At 46.7% G+C, this 22,007-nt stretch overlaps 1 protein-coding gene across 1 annotated transcript; it reads right to left on the reverse strand.

Annotated features, from left to right (window-relative positions):
• Positions 1–239: 239 nt before the first annotated feature.
• ubl3a (ubiquitin-like 3a) lies at positions 240–21,612 on the reverse strand. The gene is made up of 5 exons (XM_040181507.2): positions 20,856–21,612; positions 4,580–4,688; positions 3,588–3,674; positions 2,502–2,579; positions 240–1,985 (listed from the first exon to the last, which is right to left on the reverse strand). The coding sequence occupies exons 1-5, from the start codon at positions 20,883–20,885 to the stop codon at positions 1,933–1,935; spliced, it is 357 nt and encodes a 118-aa protein (XP_040037441.1). The 5' UTR covers positions 20,886–21,612; the 3' UTR covers positions 240–1,932.
• Between the last annotated feature and the right edge of the window lie 395 nt (positions 21,613–22,007).

Consider the following 22,007-nt stretch of genomic DNA (forward strand, 5'->3'; position numbering starts at 1 on the left):
GTGTTTGGTTGTTGTGTAAACGTGAACACGACCGTAATCCCAACTGCAGAAAGTCTCTTGTCAGTTTCCCAAAAGCCGAATAACGTCGGCAGAAATACTTCCCAATCCACTTCAACGTGGTCGTAAAATAAAATTGCTGATCTCATTAATCCGTCTGCTGAATGTGTTGTTGATGGGAGGCTGTCGGGAGTCAGGTGACCCTTGAAAAGATGTATACATTCAGTCATGACAAAAGGCACTGCACTTGAATAACCTTTATTTAGTTTACAGATGTATTCCATTTTGGAGAGGGGGGTGGGGGGGTGGGGGGGGCATTAGTGCTATTTACAATTTGTTTGAAAACACTTAGCTCTGTACATATTTGAACCCTGATCAATATAAACAATAGTTTTAAGACCTAGTGCTGTTACATAGCGATTCTTTAAAAGCAAAACAGGATTACATTAAATTATAAACAAATGCAAAAGCAGTAATAAAAGATCACAGATGAAAGTAAATAAAATACTCTATAGTCTGTTTGATGATTAGGGAAGTGTTGCTGCTCTTAAGCACAAGACATTGTCAGCGAGCGACTGTGAGCTGGCTAGAAGCTAACCGCATACACAATCATTACTGCACACCAATATACTGCGCAGCAACGAGATTAGATTGATCATGTTCTCTACAAGATTCATATTAAATATACTCTACACCTTATCATAGTGTGGAACAATAGTTCCATTGGAAAAATATAAAATAAAACAATAAAACTTTTATACATTTGTATTAATCTGATGAAGGAGCACATGCTTTGGTTGTGCAAATGAGGAGCCGAGGAGGAGCGAATTAAGACGAATGAGGAGCATTTTCATTCCGAGTGAATTCCGTGCCGGTCAGCAATGTTTCAGAGGGATCCTTCACAACACTTTTATTTTTTTAAAAGGAGCGAGAGATGATGGTGCATGAGGGAAGGAAAAAAAACTGACACGATGTTTTATTAATCACAACACTGGTCGGTCAGTAATATGCGTGGACTGTCAAAACTTAAACAAATAACCAAAACAAGACCACCAACACGGGTTGTTTGTCCATTTGTTTGTCTGTTAGGCTTGGTTTGGCTCAGCGTGTGGCGACTAAAAGACGCGTTGAGGCCTCTACAGCACTCAGCAGGAGAAAGGAATCAGTTCTCTCTTGTGACTGTTCAGGGCACATGGACAGGAGGGCAGTAAAAAGGACACGTGTGTGTGTGTGTGTGTGTGTGTGTGTCACGGTTTGACTTCTCTTATCAGGCACGTCTGAGCTCTGTCGGCTGCACCCGAGGGAGATCACACAAGCACATCTGGCTGGATCTGTAGACAGGAAGTTAAAGTGTGTGTGTGGGCGGGGGGGGGGGGTGCAATTGTGTTGGCGAGTTGTTAGTGGTTAAAGTTCTCAGCGGTCTAAATGAGAAAACAAGGCCACACACAAACTTGGGCACTGCATTACTATGATTACCAAGCTAGCATGAGGAGCTTTAAACAGGCCGACTGAGCATGGTTGCACACGTTGTTTCTGTGTATTGCAGGTACGTGTGTGTGTGTGTGTGTGTGTGTCTGTGTGCCAGAATGCTTTAAAAAAAGGTGTGCATTAAGAAAAAAAGAACAAAAAGAAAAAACCATTTGCAAATCCAGTTCATCCACTAATTTCTCAGTTGAGACAAAGGAATCAACTCTAAAGTGAATACATGTCCTGCTCCCTACCGTGTGTCCTCAAGCAGCATGTCTTTCTAAATGTGTGTGTGTGTGTGTGTGTGAGGGAAAACAAAAGGAAAAAAGGTGTGTCTGCTATGTTTGTCTGTATGCAAATCCACATTGTGGCCACGTTTCAGCACCGGGAACCAAATCAGTGGGTCCAAGATGTTGACGCGGGAACGGAGGAGAAGGATGGAGGGACGGTGGCAGCGGCGGCGTGTATTCACAGGATGACACAGCAGTTACTCTCCCCGGTCTTCTCTCTATTCCTCTGACCTGAGAACACAAACAGTCAACAAAGTGTTATGTCGGCCTGTCAAATACAGATCTACGCTAACGATAAATTATAATGTAGCTGTTAAATCCTCTCTCAGAGCAGCATTTTGTCTGATAAGCCTTTAAATGCGTGGACATGTTACTCAGACTGAGTGTTGAAAACTACCACAAAACTTCAAGGTAATCCAATCAAGAGCTTTGTTCCTGTTTTAACAGTGAGCGACGCCAACTAACATTGTACCTTCATTTGCAACTGTCCAAACAAAAGCGTGGCTCTATTGCAGTGTGCGAATAATGTAGTGGAGCAGAAATAGTGTTTTTCTAGACCACAATAACCATTTGACACACACACAATAATATGATTTATTTTGGCTGTATACTCTACACAATGTGCTGTATCTTAGGGATACACATGAAGGGCTGTGGCTGTTCCTGTGTGGGGATACATGGTGTCGGGGAGCAGAACGTTGCTCAGCGTGTGAAAAGGCCCGCTGAAAGGGAAGACGGGATGGTTACCTTGGGAATTTGGCTCAGGCAAAGTCTCTCTGGCAACTAAATGCATCACTGTGGTCCTCCCCAAGGGCAGCTTGAGAGCTAGTCGGGGAGATGAGAGAGAGAGAGAGAGAGAGAGAGAGAGAGGGGGGGGGGTGGGGTGGGGGAAGCAAAGGTTACTGAGAGAGAATCAGTACATCCATCTTTACAAAGTCATTTAACAAATAATAAAAGCTGTTTAAGAGAAAAGAAACTTTTGGAAAGCGTTTCACTCTCAGTAGGACTCGGGGGACAAATCAATATGTGTGTCGATGACGCGATCATGTTATTTATGTCGTCCAATCGATGCTCGTCAGAGTCCGTTATTGACACATGCCTCTTTCAACAGGAAGCGCTTGGGCTCAAATTGGAACACAGCAAATGCTTTGGACACCTATGATGCTGGATGTATCGCCCCTGTTGTGATATAAATATTCCTTTGCAAATCTCCACGTCTTTCTGTAACTCTTTACTTACATAAATCGAGGACAACGTTTAATTGATTTCCTATATTATAATATGTTTTGGCATTTTAAAAATAGGACTGTGATATTTGATGGGAAGCTGCCAGATGTAAAAAATAAAATCAAAATGTATGTACTTTTATTTAAAACTTGATCCACGCACCACATTGAAGTTAATACGAGGCCGCAGTACTTGCAGCTCTGTAACTCCACAAAACTGCTCATTAATCCCGTCCCTTGTGCGCCATGCGGTGTCGATGCATCTCAGGTTTGACCAAAGATAAGAGGACGATCAGATAGTTGGCAGTAATGTCGTGTGAGAACAAAACAGCCGTCAATTCAAAATTAGGCCAAGCTGACTGAAAAAGGCTTTAGGTCTAGACTACTGTCGGTCTAATGCCCCTTATCCGGACCACTCTCCCCCCTCTTTTCGGTGTTTCCTCTCTCCTCCCTCTCTCTCTCCGTCAAAGCAGACTTGTCCGGAGCACTGAGGTTCCTCTGTTCCGCTGCTTCGGGGAAAGAGACGAGAGCAGCAAAGAACTTTCCGGCAACTCCCGGCGGTGCATTTGTGTGATGAAGGGTTGTTGTACTCTCTGTGCTTCCTCACCTCCTAGTGTTACGTTGCCGTGCAGAAACCGGCCCTGGTAGATCAGCCTCAGGATGTTGGGACTGCTGACCTGCTCTTCCTCCCAGTCTGAAAGAAGAAAAAAAAGCGGGGGGGGTGTTAAATAGAACATGGAGGAAGACAAAAGACGAGCACGACACACTCATAAAAAGGCAAAGATGGGGCGTGGCTGGGGAAGAGCTACAGACCAAAAAATGAAGGGGAGAGAGGAGGCGGCGGGGGGGGGAGGGGGGGGGTGTTGCACAGCAGCAGCATCTGGCAACCAGATGTTTGTCTCCAGCTAAACAGAGGGTGTCGGTGCTGACTGAGGGCCCGCTTCGGGTTCAACTGTCTGAGGTGGGGGGGGGGGGGGGGGGGTGGACGATGCATGCTTCCAAAACCCACACCCAGATTCTCTCACATTCAAGTTCATATACATCATTTTATAGTTCTCTCCGATATTTGGTTCTATTCACAGCGCCGTGGGGAAAATCTGTGGTGCGGAGGCATCTAGGAAGCGGGTGCACTACAGAAGGGAGGTGAGTGTACGGAGATGCTAATCGATCCGAAAGGAGGCGCTCCCTCTGGTTAACCAACCAACGATTGGCCCGTTCTCACGCTGCTACTCTGACCTGCATGTAGGTCACCAGCAGCAGGTTCGACTGGGTTCGGAGAGTGAAGCACTCATCTGATTTCATCTTCAGCCCGAACAACCGCCGAGATAAGTCCGATCGCCAGGCCTGATGCTTCACGTGTTTACTTATTACAGCTTGTGCAAACAGACTGCAGCTGTGCTTATGAGATCATTTGATTTATGAACAAAAGGCCCGTGAGACTTGAAATGAATGGTGAAGAGGTACAAATACGTCGAAGTAGAAAACGCCCGGATGACCTCGGGGTGATTTGATTGGCTTTGCATTGTCACTGTCGCCACGTCATTCGTTGAGTGCCGGCGGCAGTGACTCTCACGGAGGAATCCAAACACAGCTACTCACCCATCGGCCAGTTGTCATACACGTGTTTGGCAATGTCGGCCGCGGAGTCGTTCGGAGAGAAGAGGAATTCTTTCGTCTTCCCGCTGACTAAAATAAGCCGCAGGTTTATCTGCAAAACAGATTAAGAAAATGTCCGTTAGATAGAAGAAAAATCAAATGGAAGGAACACAAGGAACTGTCATGTGTGACATTTAACACAGAGAAAAACTCAGCGCACAAGTTCAAGTGAATTAATTTAGTAGGAAGTAGGAGAAGGATGCGAGGACCCTTAGGAGTGTCCTTCAGCGGGATTAAGTCCCAGATGCCTCTCCGACTTCCTCCTCACTTTTCTCTCAAACCCCTCGAGCTCTCCTTCATTGTCTTTGGTTCACAATTCTCTCACAGTTGTCACCTTCACCACTAGTGATCCTCATGAGACAAACATTTAAATTTGCTAATTTTACTGTACATTAGACACATTATGCATTTATTGAGGATTTTCTTCATTTTCCAAATACTAAATAAAATAACAGTTAAAAAAAAAAAAAAAAATCACAATATGTTGCTCATTTATTCACTGGGAACAGTGTGGACTTCAGCTCTGCTGAGTCAGCGTACGGAAACCGGTTGGACTGGATTACTCTCACTCACAGCACACAGACAGCAATGTTGGCATCATTTCTCCACCTTCATAACCTTAATCATATCTGGTAAAAGTCAAACATGTTTTAAATCCTGTGAAGGACCAAAAAGCAGCAATTTAAGCATTATACAGTAATAGTCAACAAAACAATAACGATTCAGCACTTTTACCCTTTAGTCTAAAATATCATCTTCAACGTGCCAACTGAACTAATCACTTGTTTCCAATTGACTGCTTTCAATAAATCGGGAGGCCCAGATTTCAGTAGTTCATTTCTCATCTTAAAAGACCCCAAATACTGGGTTTAGCAGTAGTACAATTTGCCTTTAAGAGCGTGCACACAACACGGCACAAAGGTCTGTGGTGGGTGTGTGTGTGTTTGACTTGGCTGTCTATATTTGCGCGCCTGGCTTGCAGTGTGTGCACAGAACCCACGCAGGTGCCATTGTTTCTACCGGGTTCCCGTGTGCCAAGCGTCCGTTAGCCCCCCTGCACACAAAAAAAAAAAATACTCCGTTGAGCAGCACAAACACAAACTTATGTACAAAGACACAAAGTCGCACACAGGGCCGGCGATGCAACAGAGTGCAAACACCGACAGATTGAAAGCGGCATCTGCGTAAGCGCGTTAGCCAATCAGCTTATGGGGTTAAAAATGGAAGGGCCACGTAGAGGAACTCATACCATCACACACACATCGAGCCAACAAACACGTGCAAACGAGTAGAGAGATCAGACCGATGGCTCAGACTTTATATATTTATACGTGCCTGCTTCACGCAAGCGCACGCAGCCACGCAGAGACACACACAAAGGGTCTTACACACAGCGCGTGTCTGCGGAGTAAAACTGAAAGAAATTACCAAAGAAAGCAGTTTTCCGCTGTGGTTCACAAGGGACAAGTTTCAACCATAAAGGTTGGATGCAGATCATCAGAGCGAGAATCTGCGGAATGTGGGCGATTCAGCGACCGTGTGGCGAACGTGCAGCAAGTCCTCCGTTGAAGCACGCCGCCAACGAGGGTCCGCGGTGCAGAAGGAAGGCCCTCTACCGAAGCGGTAAGACTTACTCCATTACGGTCGATCACCTGGTCGTTACCGTGGCTGGACCTGATAACACCTACAACATAAGATTTAGCAGTTTGCAAAGCTTATGGAGAACTAGACCATGGTGAATGTATCACTTCCCCAAATGTTTGCATGTGAAAGTAACAGCTTGCGTGAACTTCACACAAGCTGTTACCTGGTACCAGGTATACGTGGCGCCCTCCGGTACGACAACAAACAAAACGAGATCTCTCGAACTCGTAGGAAACTTTGATTGGCAACTTCTTTGAAGGAAACTTGAGTGAATGCTAAAATGTTCTGCAAACAACAGCAGAGTAAACGATCGGCTCCCCTGATGACAACGGTCATGTGTTTCCAGGCGTGTCATTTCACTATCACTCTTCCAACTAAGACGGTGCCAGAAAAAAAAAAGCTTGTGGGATCTTTTTTTATTTTTGAAAACAAAATAAGTAGTGCCATGGCGTAAACATGAGAGGGAAGCGAACCCCTCTCGGCTGAACACCGCTGGCACGCGGTGGAGAGCAGGAAATCCAACGCCGTCTATAATTATTCCTCCCCGAGTACCACTCCCGACTCTTCCTCCAGGCGATAGAGTGCGCGCTGGGTTTATAAGTGCATTAAGGAGTATTGCTGCTCTTTGCAGCAGTCAACAAATAACAGAGAGGGAAGCCTTCCTGTGGGAATATATCAGGCCGGCTTCATATGTAAGTGTGCGTAAGCTGATGCCCGACTGTATGAATGAGAGGAGGTGGGTGATTAGTCCGAGCCGGCCTTCCTTAACTCGCCTATTAAATCTTATGGATACCCAAAGAACGTAGTTACGCTTTGAGATTACAAATCCCACACGAATTATCAGTTATTTTTATAATTACTAAAAATAAGAGACGTATTGGGTATGTTGCGGCTTGTTGAACAAACGGCGGACAAAGACACAGGAAGAGGAGAAGAGATCGAGAGGGGCAGCCAGAAGGACACCTCCTCGGATTTTACTAATTAGTCCAGAAAATGCTTTTTAGCAAACACACAAAGAGCTACTGAAGTGATTAACTGCCAATTTGCTCGTGGAGCCATTGTTTTGTTTTTTTTAATTAAAAAATGGCCTGAAAAGAAATCTGAATCGATGTACGTGATGGCACAGCGTTGCTGCCCGGAGCTCGACTTCTTCTTCACGCGTCAGAAGCTGAAGGGAAAATAAACTCTTTGGATTCGTCAAAAAGCCTAATCTTTCTTTCTTTTTTTTAAGGTTATTAGGATTTTCTTTTTTTTGTGAGAGTTCCTTTGTGTGCTGACTGATAATAGGCAGAAGTAAGCGGCTGCGGTCTCATTGTGGTTGGGAGTACGTGCGTCTCTCAGTATTGGGGGAAGCGCATTACTGCAATCACTTCTTTATGGGCTTCTTATGGGTCTTTTTACCACACCTCAAAAGCATGTTTTTGCAAAAAAAAAACCGCTTTCTAACACATTAATAACCGGAATTAAACAAACAGTTGAGGCAACCAACTGCTAGAGAAGGAGCTGAAATACGTTGACATTAAATACAGGAGATCCAAAATAAAAGCAGGGACGGATCGAAGAAAAAACAGAGACATTACTCTTAAAATCTTCTCTTTAGAAGCTCGTGAGTGAGGCCATGCGCATCCTTTTGTGCCGATTTCCAATTACTTTACGTGGCGCCGTGTCTTACCAAGCACTTCAACATCAAGGCACATGACTACATGAGCTCGGTTCAAACATCTGCGTCACTGAAGTCCGCCAAGGGATCCAACAGACCTTTTCACTGCGGCAATGATCTCAAAACAAACAGCAGGACCTTGACCCTACAGTGTGTTTATTATTAACTTCACCATCTTCTTATGGCACTTATCTACCACGGCTCGTGTGTGTCGTTGCTTGTTTTGGCCTGCTTAACAAACGGCTCGTATCACACAACGTGCGCCATATGCAACGTTAGGTAGCTGCTGTTTCCATGAGGTGGTTGAGGAAAGAAGATTAAGACAAAGAGTTAGGTATTAGTATGGATATGACAAGACAGTAGCGAACGTTACTAACGTAAAGCATGTGATCCCGGAACGTCTTGGGCCAATCGCCATTGGAGTTTCAATATAAATAATCACATGAATCATTCAAGAGAAGGTCTACTGTGAACGGCGCCGTGAAGGCCAACGCCACATACCTTTTTCCGATTGGCACTTCCTGTGGCAGAGGCTGCTAATGGCTACATTTCAGCGTTATCGGAGCTGTTAAATGAAAGCCTCCTTCCTTCAGAGTAGCATCAAAACATCCTGTGGCCATTTACTCGCACGACGCAAAGAAACGCTCCACTTTCAGCTCTCCAGCAAAGACTCAATACACATGCGTGCTGTGATCATTAGGGGAAGGTCATTGTTTGACGATGGGGATTTGGGCATCTTCAAGTCCTCTTTTCAGACTCGGGAGTGTTTGGTGGTGCAGCTTTTCAACAGGAAATGAGCCACAAAGCTCGGCCGTGCCTCTCGTTGCACACAGCCGCCCCATCGTACCTCGTCTCACCGTCTCGCTATCCTTTCATAAGCTGACATCCTCATCACAAGCGTAAACACCGCCGCGCTGCTCTCCTCTCCTTCAAACCGCCGTGATAGGCAGCTTCCTGCGCGCCGGCAGTGACAGCTCGCTCTCCATCTTTCTCCCTCTTTAAAAACAGAAAACCCTTTAATCAATCAGCTGCTTCTCCTCGTTTGAGAAACAGGTAGAGCGCCTTTTTCCTGCTGTCATCCCCCCTTCCCGGCTCACTCCTCTGAAAAACATGCCTCACACACACACACACACACACACACACACCACACACAGGCTGCCGCATTCCAGGTCTCCTGACAGGCGGCAGGTAGGTGCCTCTGATCGCACGGGCCTCCTGTCGCTTCCTCTTTCTGATCGCAAAGAGTTTGACGCTGGTTCGTCTGAAATGGCCGCCTGCCGCCTCCCCCTCTGCTCGTCGTCTCGCTTCTCCACCTTTCAAAATGGCTGTTCACACCCCCAGGGGACAATGAGTCGGCGCGCCACTCGTGAGCCGAAACTCAAGTTAATTACTGTACTGTGTCGCTCTCACTCACGCACACACACACTTACACCCACGGCCTCCCCACCTCGGACAGTAATTGTTGACTGCATGTGAATTTAAGCTACTTTTAGCAAATCAGGGAGAGGATTTATAAAAGTTAGATGTGAGAGTTTCAAACTCTCTGCGAGAAGGTGTGTCAAAGGAAAAGGTGTCGTCCAAAACGACAAAAGAGTCGCTGAGCATAAAACGCGTGTGTGTTTTAGCATCTGCAGCGCGTGAACGGGTTACAGATCATTACTGACGCCGGACTAAAAACAGGCCCGACTGAGAGTGTTTCCACGTCTCAGGTTTACAACACGGTCTTCTACACCACAAGTTCCTCAGTTTGCTGTTCTGCTACACAAACACACACACGGCAGCTGATCGATGCCTGTGCACACGTCTCAATGCTTTCCCTTTGGCACCTGAAGAAAATGTGACTACTTTGTGTTTCCACTTTAGTTTTCATCATGCGTTCCAGTTGCATTCTTAAGTCTTCTTTCATTCAAAGCAGACGTGTTTATGAATGGCTGACAGCACAGCGAACTGGGGATCTCGTTGTGCTTCTCTGTGCAAATGACCACAAAGCCGCAGACTTTGTTACGTGTTGCTATGTTGAGTCTGTCCACACACCCCCACCTGTGGCCGGTTTAAGTCCTTTTCTTCAGCTCCTCGTCTGTTCTCATCTACTGGCTTCACTGAGAACAACAGAAGAACACAAGGTTTGCACTTGTAACCCTAACCTCTTAAGTACGGCCCACCGCCACCGCAGACACCTGCATCCTGCCCCTCTTCTTCTCGACCGCAGGGCGGTGCAGCCCGGGGGCGTTTAAAGAAGTGCACCTGCACACATTTGCACACTCTTTCCCCCCCCGCCCCCCCAAAGGCCCCAGAACCAAGAAGGTGTCACTTCATTAAATTCCACCGGCAGCCTCGTTCCCGTCGGACCTCGGCTGAAAAACGAAAAGGGAAACGCGTAGAAAGCGAGCGACGTACCAGGAGACTTATCGGTTAGAAGGGGGGAGTAAAGACAACAGTCCTGTATTACGCATCCAAAGTGCTGATGCTGTACAGACGCCATGATAGTGATGACGAGGTCTGATGCTAAAGGGGGCACACAGGAAACACTGACATTTTTTTGGAAGCGAGCCTGCGGAACTGAGGGAGGGGGGGGAGGTTCGCTCATTCGCTCGTGCATGAGCAATAAACACACACACACACACACACACACACACACACACACCGCTCAAAATGGCCACCGAGGCTCAGCGTTTGAAACCATGGGACAAGAAGTGAAATCACCCCGGTAAGCTTAAATCGACTGTCGACCCCCCCCCCCATCCCCCAGTCAGCATCTAGACCGCGAGTCCCCTTCTCCCAGAGACCTGATCAGGGACGGAGACTGGTGTGTGAATGTCATAAAGCAGTACGGGTGTGACGGACTGCGGCCGATTTGCACCGATCCCCCTCGCGGTTCGACGCCCTGGTGAGCCACGGATTCATTTCACAGTTTAACCTTCGTAGAGAGAAATACTGGTTTCGCTTTAACGTTATTTAGGGCTCGATTTTACAATACATTTAGGAATGAATATGTCTCTTTGGTATAGTGTATTCAGCTCTGCACGCCACTGTGCCTTTTGTCTCGGGTCAAAAAGCACATTGAAGTACTGTTGGACAAAACAATTGTGACTGAAGAAAACATGCTGTTGTGTGTAAGTGTCGTTTGAATCGGCACTGGATAGTATTTCCTCTTATTTCGGTGCGGTACCGTTTCACAAACTAAAGTGGATTTTTTGTCTCTCCGGCCACTGCCGCCGGAGACGGAGGAGCCACGTGTCGGCGTGCCGCTGGTGTGAAGGGACCACACAGAAGGCCGACGCGCCCCGATGAAAGGACCTCCTGTCCTCGACCTCCTTCCATTTGCTCTGCTCCTCCTCCTCTTACTTCAGTCACAGTGTGTCTCACTAAGGTGACTACCTCCCCCATGTCCCCCCCTCCCCTTTCCTCCCCCCGTGTTTTCCCAACCCCCGGTGTGTGAAAAGCCCCCCAGAGTCAAGTTAAGCACCCCAATGCTTCCCCGCCCCCCCCAAGAGAACCACATCCACCCCTTTGCTCCCTGGTCTGTTTCCACATTGCCTCTCTGTCCAGTCCTTTTTCCTAGGTGGTCCCACCCCCCCGTGTAGCGAATGTCCTGCGGTGAGGATGATTTGTAACCCTTCTGCTCCATGTAGTTCATGTGCACATCCAACTAAGCATTAGGCCATTGTTGAAATGTAGTTCTTGTATTCTCATTAATTGATTTAAACAATCTGTTATAGAGAACGACGTGAAACGAGAAAAAACAGACTGTTTCTTCTCGCTGACATGAAATAAACTGATGTAACATGGGGGGAGAGAGAGAGAGAGAGCATCATCTTGAGAGAAAGGAGAAACGGCTGGGAGACGACATCCAGTTACATCCACAACACTGCATTTCCTTTTTATCCCCCAGAAAACAGTACTGCCCTGCAGTCACACAACTCACGTGATGCCATGTGTGTGTGGCTGACAAAATGAGTGTTTACATGAGAGAGAGAGAATGTGTATGTGTGTGAGTGTGTGCGTGTGTGTGTGTGTGTGTGTGTGAGAGGCCAAAGATAGAGACTTCTGGCAAGCTAAAATTCCCCCCTGTGCTAGAATTTACCAGATGGCACCGGACAGATTCAACCAGAAGTATTACTACTAACACACACACACACACACACACACACACGTTGCCTATTCAGGAATGAAGACGCATGCAGTGTCAGGAATAGATGCAGATTTCCATGCAATGAGAGCTTCTCATACATGCGCACGGTCTGCATTACATCGCGGTGAAGCCTACACTTTATAAAAGGTGTATTTTCAATAAGGTCATTTATATTCTGCACTACATTCAGCTGTAGGTGGAACAATCGAATGCAGTCACAACAGACGCGGGCCCTTTTTGTTGTGCACCACAGGAAAAAGGCGGCCTCAGTCAGGAGACAACAACAGGAAGGCTCAGGACCAAGGCGGGGGGGGGGGGGGGGGGGGGGGCGCCCGGGGACCCAATCAAGACCTTTGACAAGCATTGTTCCACTCTGAGGCGGGGATTTAAAAAAGACGTCATAACCGGCCAAAGGGTGGTGTTTAGACGTTGTGTGGACATAATTAAGATGTCCACAGCCATGTTGGACGGTGGGATTACTCCTCATACATCCAACAGCTCACAGCAGCTTGCAGAGGCAGCTTTAAAAAAAAAGGTCACGGCCACTTAAGCCGTGTTTATATTCAACACCGCGTTTTAGATTTAAGAAGATCGAACTGGACTAAGGCACCTGCCATCTTATGAGCCTTCGGGGGTTCTGGTGAGTCTGACACGACAACCGTACCAACGTCGGCTGTGTGACGGGCTGAATGGAAGTCAGCTCAACTCCGCCAAAACGCGCCAGCCTTGTTCACCGCAGCTTTCAAAGGCCCACGGGCCTAGAATGCAGAGCGTAAAGGGACGGCGAGCGCTGCCGTTGTTGTGGTTACCGTGTGTTTGGCCATGTGATCTTTGGCCCAGAGGGGCCACCAGACAGAAATGTGTAATAAAGCCGTCGCGCTGGTATCTGATGTCCTCTTTCTGAGTAAGAGTTCTGCTGGTTCCCTAAAGATAAAGAGTGCTTCCTCATTTCAAGAAAGCTAAAGAAAATAAATTAAAAAGGCCTTCAAGCATTCTTGTGCAAGGTCCAATGCTTTATTTCAGACCACTCACACACACACACACACACACACACACACACTTCTGGGATCATGAGAGAGATTTAAAGTCAGATTGCTCCACAGCATCTAACATGCAATGATACATTTGTGCGGGACAGTATGAAGGCCTAATAGACCTTCTCTATGCTTTTTCACCATTCACACTGACACGCTGACACACTCTTTTATTGATTTATTTTATTGATATCCACCATATGAAACATTCGCAGGATTATTAGTGTCCACAGTGAATGTTACCAAATCCCTGAAATCTTAAATACTAAAGCTGACTCACATTGTCAGCTGAGGATTACGGCTCTAGTTTAGTTAGTTCTTGGTGTATTTGACCCACAAGCTTCACCAGAATGACCTGTGGAGATAAATAGTCAGGTCATGGGGGTTATTGAGGATTATTTAACAATGGTGGACGGCTCTAAATGACATACACCGATGACATACGATACCTACGGATTATTTTTAAATAATTGATTCGGTCTTTTCACAAACAAAAGGCAAAACATCTTCACTTGATATCTGAAATGTCAAGATTTCTTTTTTTGCTTTTTTTTAAAATAGTTTTTTCTTACTCAAAATTCAATGTCCTTGGGTTTTGGGCTGGACATTGAACTTCTTAAATTTGTCCTGACATTTGAAATTGTAATTCTCAACTAAAATGAACAGATAAATTGATTATTTCTGTTATTAACATTTCAAATACACTTTGAAGCTCAGCTTTATTAGCTTAGCTAGCTAGCTGAACATCCCCGGCAGAGAGAAAGTCTGCGTTTAAAGGTGCGTACGTGCGATCCGGGGACCAGCTGATCCGGTTGGAAGAGCCAGTCGATGAGGCCTGACCTTTGGATGATGCTCCGTTGCTAATGTCCAACCCGTCTGGGACCTAAAGTCCTTAAACACTGACCCTCTGACGCAGGAGCCGGACGCATTGTCCGTCTGTCTGCGCTGGCACGGGGACATTCGGATACGGAGACCGATTTATGGACGCGCTTATAAATGGTCAAAAATGTATTGGGAAGAGGGACAGTTTGTTCTTGTTCGCTGGCTGCCCTGGTGCCCCTGCCCCCCCCCCTGCCGCCCCCCCCCCCCCCTCCCCCCAACACACACACACACACAGTCTGTGCTGGCAAAGGCAACGTATTAATATAAATGTCCCCTCAGCTGGAAATTGTTTCCAGAGGAGCTGAAAGGCTCCTTTTATTAAGCGAGTCAAACACCGCCGCTCCCCATCCCTCGATTCTCCTCCACACACTTTCTATGCATTCTATTTCTACTCAACATTTCGACTCACAAGGAGAGGCAGTGTTGTCACACGAGAGCTTTTTCTTTTACATCTATTCAAATTGTATGTGGGAAAATGACAGCTACATCTTGAAACCTCAACATTCAAATAAAAGACAGGCAGGCAGCGTTTTTCCATTAAATGAACAACTGAAATCATCACAGTGAGAACCATGATGTAGTAAAAGTATCCATTAGTAAAGTCATTATGGAAATGGGAACAGGTGACTCAGAAGTCTTCATTAATGATTGGCAAACACTGTCTTCCAATGAAATCATTTATGAGGCAAACTCAACAAGACAAATGAGCCAAAAGGTTAAACACGCTGATGCTTTCAGGTACTGAGAACTTTATTAAAGTAAATGGTCAGCACAAGGAGCTCTTGTTTGGATGGCCAAGCTCCTCTTTGCGTTTTTCTCTGCAACACAAGTTTCTCTCTCTACTTTCTCAATTCAACCAGCACGCAGCATCCTATGAGATCATTGCTTCGGTGCGAGGAAGCAGGAATTCATCTTCTCCTTCGTCTTTGAGCCAATATCTTGCTGGGCTCATTTGGTTTAACTGAAGAGTCAGGACCAGGAGGTCACGTCTTTGGTATGGTTTAGTATTCGGAATATTTTTGGCTTTTCATTTTGACATATCAACATCCACCACACAAGTCATTTTAAGAAAATAAACAACAACGATCAGGGGGTTTTCCCCCCCAGCTTTCCGGTGAATAGTAAGACAAACCCAGATGCCACACTGCGCCCTTGTGCGCGAAAAACAACGCCCTTAAAAACAAAGTTCTCGTTTTTGTCGTGCGCGCTCACGAATTTTTGGCGAGGCCAAAAATTGCAACACGTCTCACTAAACTGGAAGAAGCGCCGCTTTCTTTTTCGCGCCATGCAAACGTGCCCGCGGTGCATGAACAAAAAAACCAGACAACCTAGTCGTCGTGGTAGTGCTCACACTCGCACATCTGCGTCTCTCTCCGAGGGTCCTCACTTTACTTCTGTCCAGCATGTGGAACCCAATGATGAGGAATTCGATAACAGAGCTCCTGGATTTGGTGCTCATTACACTTCTCGTCACTGCTTCTAGGGTGTCAATGTCCAAGGGCTTAGAACAAGTGTCTATTCACGGTCAAGAGGGCGTAGGACCCTAATCAAGGGTGTAGTCCAGAAGCTTCCTCGCCAGCCAGGACCCCGGGAGCCCCGAAGAACAGTGAAGTAGTTCAACACATTCCTCCGCTTGAGCAAAGCCATACCTGCCAACGTCGACTCCTGAAAAGGGGAGGTGCAGGAGGGGGATGTCCAGGCAGAATAAGCCCTTATCCCAGCACGCACACATCAAGGGTTTTTTTTCTTCTTCTTAGAAACCCTCACAGACCCATTCAGTCTTCTAGCTGGGCGGATCAGAAATAGAAACCAACGACAAAAGGAGGTGGGCTGGCACTTTCGAACCGTGTGAGCGAAATCTAATAGCTAGTTTCATCCTAAAGATTTAATCCCGCTGGTTATTATGGTTTGCTTTGTGTGGTTGCCAGCAGGCGGGGGGAGGGGGCGAGGGTGGGGGGGATCTCTAGGCATCTCACGATTAGATTTAAGTCCGATTCCAAGGGCCCCGATGCAATTATGACACGATTATCAATTCATCCTTCTCATTCAGATTAAAAAATAGACGAGTTTACTTCCAGTATTTCCGTAGCGGAGATGCGTCGACTGGATGGTTACACTTCCAAGCATTGCAAAGGGAACCGACAGAGAGGAAATGGGCCTGCAGCAGCACCGGCGGGGCGAAAAACACAGAATTCCGCGTGTTCTGACTCATTTCACATAACAAGCTTCCCCTTTTCACCTATAAGCAATAATATAGACAAATCCCCTTGTTATAGGCAGCGGCAATTCTTCTTCTTCAAAAATAACCCCAACGCGGTGCATGTCTACGGTAACACGAGATTCTGTGTTGGAGGGTTTATCTGAGCCGACCGGATGGTATTCTGTGGATACAACACAATGCAGCGACATGCTCGAGCACTCACACAATGCCTCGTCTGGCGACATAACAATAATAAGAGTACTGCGCTGATCACGGCCACCGCGGAGCAAAGAGGATGTCAGAAAGTGCCGAACGTGCAAGATTCATACCGGTAAATACGTCACAATAATAAAACCTGAACTTGAGCAAATAAGGTGTATCATATAGAAGCTTTGCACTGTAGTGATTCTAATGTACAATATACTCTATAGACACCAGCTGCTTTCCCATGATTCGTCATTTAAACCACCAAAATTAAATTCCATAACTGAATATGCAACAGCCCCCTGTGGTGGGCTTCGTTTCTTGATGTTACTGTGGCAGAAAGGAACGCGGCAATGATGATTAGAAGCAATCTACTTACAAACGACAACGTCGAGGTTCACCAGCAAAGCAGCAAAAGCGACCAGGTTGATGAATTCACAGTAAAGTAGTCTGGCTCGGCTTTCAATGCGGCTCCATTGCAAGTTCAAAAAACAAAATATTCATAACGGTCAGGTTACAAGAAAGGTTAGACTCGTTCTGTACTGTACATTTTATATTTCTGACACAACAATCTTCACCACTGTGAGCACTATGACCCTCAAAGGGGACGCGTGCATCTACGAATAACTGACCTGCTGGAACAAACGTGACAGACGGGGAAGGAGCCGCCGTTGACAGGCACGTGCAGCAGGTGTCACGTTTCAAACGGGACATTGCACGGAAGCACAGACACGGGCCTCACTGGAGGGCACGCGGGCACACATACGCAGTTACATAAGCAATCGATGGGGGAGAGGTTCTCAATGGGACTTCCTGTTGGTGTGTCGCACATTCATCAATACAATTGAATTTATTCTACACGTTAACAAAACTCATCGACGAAATGCCGATGCTGGACAACACCTGCCTTAGGGTTAGGGCCCTCTGCGATACAAATGATATATGCTTTGCAGCATCAAAGTATGTTAGACACCCATTCATTTCTTTACCATTATTATTATTTTTATTATCATCATCAATCATTCATGCCATTGGTTTTAAGTAGAATAGATTTCTTCAGCCGCCTCGTTGCACAATTTGTCACCATCTCAGCTCTGACTCAGTTCCCTGATCTGCTTGAAATGAATATGTGAATGGTTGAGGACGACTCCGGCATCTTCGGAACTGCAGAACTTTCGGAACTTTTCCATCGCGCGCTCAGACCTACATGTGACAACGTCAGAGTTAATATACATCAAACCCCCTGCACCCGGTGATGGAATCACGACCTGTGACTCAGACCTGCGACACACGGCGTCCGCTGCTGCGCACATATCCGTCGGCGCGCTTCATCCAACTGTCGCGGCTTTAAAAGCGCTCTTTCTGGCGCTCAGAGTGTCAATCAAAGGCCCCGTTGGCAGCTCCCGCAGGAGGCCGACGTCCCGCCCACGCCGACCTCTCCCTGTCTTGAGCTACTCGATGTCACAAGTGCTGCGCTCAGCTTAAAGTTGGGTGGAGGGATGGGGAGCGCCGCTTCCAGCGGCGAGGACTCCCCAGCCGCTGTTCTTTCATATGCAAGCAACACACCGCTGACCTCCGACCCGCAACCTTTGACTCCTTTGTGTGTGTCTGTGTGTGTGTGGGCGGGTCCCCCGGGGGGCTCTAACAATGTGGGAATGAACTATAAACTGCTTTCATAGCACCGTCATGATAATTAGCCACACACAGAGTAACAGAGGTGAGCAGCTTAAAGCCACATGCCGGTACCGAAAGAGTAGGTTTATAAATAAAACGGTTGATACATTTAAAGTCATTTTTGGCTTGTCGGATGTGAATTCTTGTGGTGCCCCCCCCCCTCCCAATACTAAACTGATATTTAAAAAGACATCCCCTTAGGCTTTAGAAATTAGTCCCATGCTCAGCCTTTTTTTTTTACTATATTCTGACATTTTGCAAAAAATTATTAATAGCATCCCTGAATAACAACCTACAAAGTTAAACCTAGTGAACGTTTCCCACAAAACGACACTAGCAGTATTTCGCGACAATGATAATTGACCCCACAGACCTCGTGTGGTGCAGGTGCTGCCTGAACGGATGAATGATGAGGGTCCAAGGACCGAAATATCAATTAAAAAGAGTAAAAGTGATCGATCAATCTTTTACAAAGCTCTGGTTCCTCCGCAGTCTGGAGCTCCTGATCCCACACACTCGTCAATAAAACTGAATGGTGTGCAAGAAAAACCTAAAAACAATTGTATTTGGTTCATTTGGAAGGTGTTACGTGGTCCGGAGTGTGTTTATTCAGCGGGTTTTATCGGAAACCCGAGACGCTCTGTTCTTCTCCTGTCGGCTCGTCGCGTAGCCGCAGTGTGACCGTCACCGGCCATTACACCTACTCGCGCCGGCATCCAGACTTCGGATCAAAAAGGTGTCCCGCTGTTGCCATGGGAACCATTTAGAGCCCCGTCAGCGCTTCCGCGGTCCACCCTGGAGTGAGGCAATTAGCCCTCCCTCCCCATCCTTCACTCTTCCTGTCCCACCGCCCCCCACCCCCCCTCCTTCTTCTTCTTTTCAGGATGGAAAAAATAAATGCCCTCCTCCATCCTCAAGACGCATGACTATTCCGTCTCTCAGATTCATTCACCCACAATGTTTAGCACCGGCAATCTCCTCTCCTCCTACTCTCACACCCACTCTGTGTGTGTGTGTGTGTGTGTGTAATATATATACACACACACACACACACACACACACACACTTCCCTAGACAGAATGAGGCTTGATTTTAACAACACAGTAAGAGTTAGATGCAAACGGTTGATTTTTCCCCCATTTCTTCCGGGAAGGAGCTAGAAATATCTCACTTGTGTGTGAAAATGTGACCTTTATGTTTGTGCTGCAGGCATAGTGATAAGCTGGGACTAAAGACACAGGGATCAAAAATAAATAAATATATTTAAAAAATGCTTGGGAGTTGGCAGAAATAGTATGATTTTACCATTGAACACTGACACTGGAAATAAAGGATGCGATAATAACGTGATACTTGAGGGGATCGGGTGTGTTGCTTAAAGACACTTTATCATCTAGCGAGGTTCTCTGGATGCGTGATCGTTTTATAATACAAAAGAAAAAACACCGCACACACGGATATCAGCGTTAGGAAAGACCGTCTCTAAACTTTAGACCTAGATTCAGCCACCGGGTCATAAGAGGTCGGCGAATAGGACCACCGTACCCACGGAGAGTCTTCGCGATGCTGCAAACTTTAGCTATACGACCGCGTGGAGACCGGCTCACCCCTAACTTATCCCAACGACATAACGGACCTGCTGTCCAGGGGATCACAGAGACTTGGGATGAGGCGGTTACAGGCGCAGCTGATCTCCGCGCGGAGGGGCACATTACGAGCTTTATCCTTTCTATACATAGACCCGGAATTATTCTCAGAGCAGCGAAGATGACCGGCACAGAGAGGGGGGGGGTCGTATCACGTCTAAGAATGGCTGAGCCGAGTCAAAGTCCTGTTACACGACTTTTAATTTGCGGAACAGCTCGCCCAGGAGACAGGAACCTTTGTGACGAGAGTTCATAAAACACACCGTGAGCCAAAACAAGTCATAAAGAAGGACGGCGTCTCGGGAGGGCCAGCAGATAAAAGTCGCCCGATGGCGACCGCAGACTTCAGGTCATGGTTTGGCCTCCTTTGAAAGCCCCACTACATCAGTCCGTGTGACATGATGGGGGGGGGGTGGGTGATTGTGCTACGCAATGAAACGACCTGTCAACGTGCACTTGGGAGCGGGCAGGAGAGCACCTCGCCTTCTTTATTTCTCCGTCACTGACATAATTGCCCAATACTTCTGCAATGACTCACTTATGCCATGAATACGTTTAAAATACCGACAGCGGCCCGTCTCCATTTCCTGGAGCTCAAGTCGACGTCCTAACAAAATGTTACATACGCAGTTATATGAAAACAAAAATGTGGAAATCCTCACAGTTTAGGGCTGAAAGTAATGCTTGATTGGTAAATGGTGATCGGGACCGGCAGTAAATCTCCACAATCAAACGTATTAAATGAACATCAACTGGCCATTAGTTGGGTCAGACTCCCATTAACATCCTGATGCAAATCAGTGGAAAGTTTCGAAATCAATGGGAGACAACGGCTGTATGGAATCAGAGGAAAATACATTTGAAAAACGGTTCATCAAAGTACAAAAAAGGTATACAAGGGTTCCATTTAAGAAGTAAACATGTGGAAACACAAGTTAAACTGCCACTTTACGGGGGAAATCTACTTTGTGCTGTAGATCCACGAGCCCAAACTTTGATCAAACACGTCGCCGTTACACGTTACAGCCCATAAACACCAAGTCCCACCGGGTCGATGCAGCGAAGGTCCCCGAACAGCCGGAGGTCGCACCTGAAGAAACCCTGGAAGGAAATGAGTGGATGTAAATGGTCAAATTCTCTCACCATGTCCGCCGGGGTGCTGCTGCCCGTCATCGTGATCCTCGGAGCGGGTTCACACGACACCACGAGCCGAATGTCTCGACCTTTTTTTTGTCGGTCTCACACGACAAACGTCGCTGTCGGGGTATCGATGTAATCCCGGGGACTCTCTCTCGTTCTCTCTATGTCTCTCTATGTCTCTCTCTCTCTCTCTCTCTCTCTCTCTCTCTATCTCAGAGATGTCGGGATGTGATCTGCGACGCTTCTTCCTCTCTATTGCACAACCGTTCCGTTGATCATTTCCCACACAAACGGGGACATTTGGGGGACCGGGTGGACGTTAGCGGGACGCGGTGCGGACCCGGGGGCCTCCTCCGACCATACAAACATCAAGAATATCCCGCTTTTTGAAGAAGAAAAAGAAAAAGAAGAAAAATGTGCCTACGCCATGCGAAGGAAAAAGCAAGCCCGACACTGCTGGCACATCCGGACACGGCTCCGTTTCTCTCTCCGTGAAAGAGGAACAAAAAGAAAATGTTTCTAAAAAAATATCCGCAAGGTTAACGGTTACCGTCCTCTGGTGAACCCGCGCGGGACGGAGGAGAAGACGCGACGCACGAGGCGGAAACGTGTCGGTGCTCGTCTGTAAAACGGCCGTTTGTTGTGGTCGTTGTTGATCAAAACGTTGCAGACTGCGTCGCCGTGGCTTCGCGACCCGTTCAGCTGTCAGACTGCCTGCCTCCCTGAGCCAGCGCCGACGCAGCAGCAGAAACAGACGCGAGACTTCCGGTTGTTAATTAGGAAAATAAAAGCACTCTCTTTCTTGTTTAAAAAAAAATTCATTTCAGAACATCTGGAAATAGAGTTATGTATACATATGCATTTTTGGTTAAATTCAACCTTATTTATGGATTGAATAAATAGAATAGGCTTGTATGTAATTAAAAAGTAAAGGGTAAGTGTGGGAAGGGGAAGATGTGGACCGTTTGAATGGTATGAAATGAATTTGCTAGGATATATACAATTAAACTGTGCACAATATGAATATATGCAGCAGGAACCAAAAATATACTGCCAAGTACAAATAATGGCAACCAAAGACACATACAGAATAAATGTTTTACATTCACAAATAATATATTTATATGCACATATGTAAGCCTGAGAAAAGCATTA

The sequence above is a fragment of the Gasterosteus aculeatus genome, chromosome 7, assembly GCF_964276395.1.
Source record: "Gasterosteus aculeatus chromosome 7, fGasAcu3.hap1.1, whole genome shotgun sequence".
Taxonomy (NCBI): Eukaryota; Metazoa; Chordata; class Actinopteri; order Perciformes; family Gasterosteidae; genus Gasterosteus; species Gasterosteus aculeatus.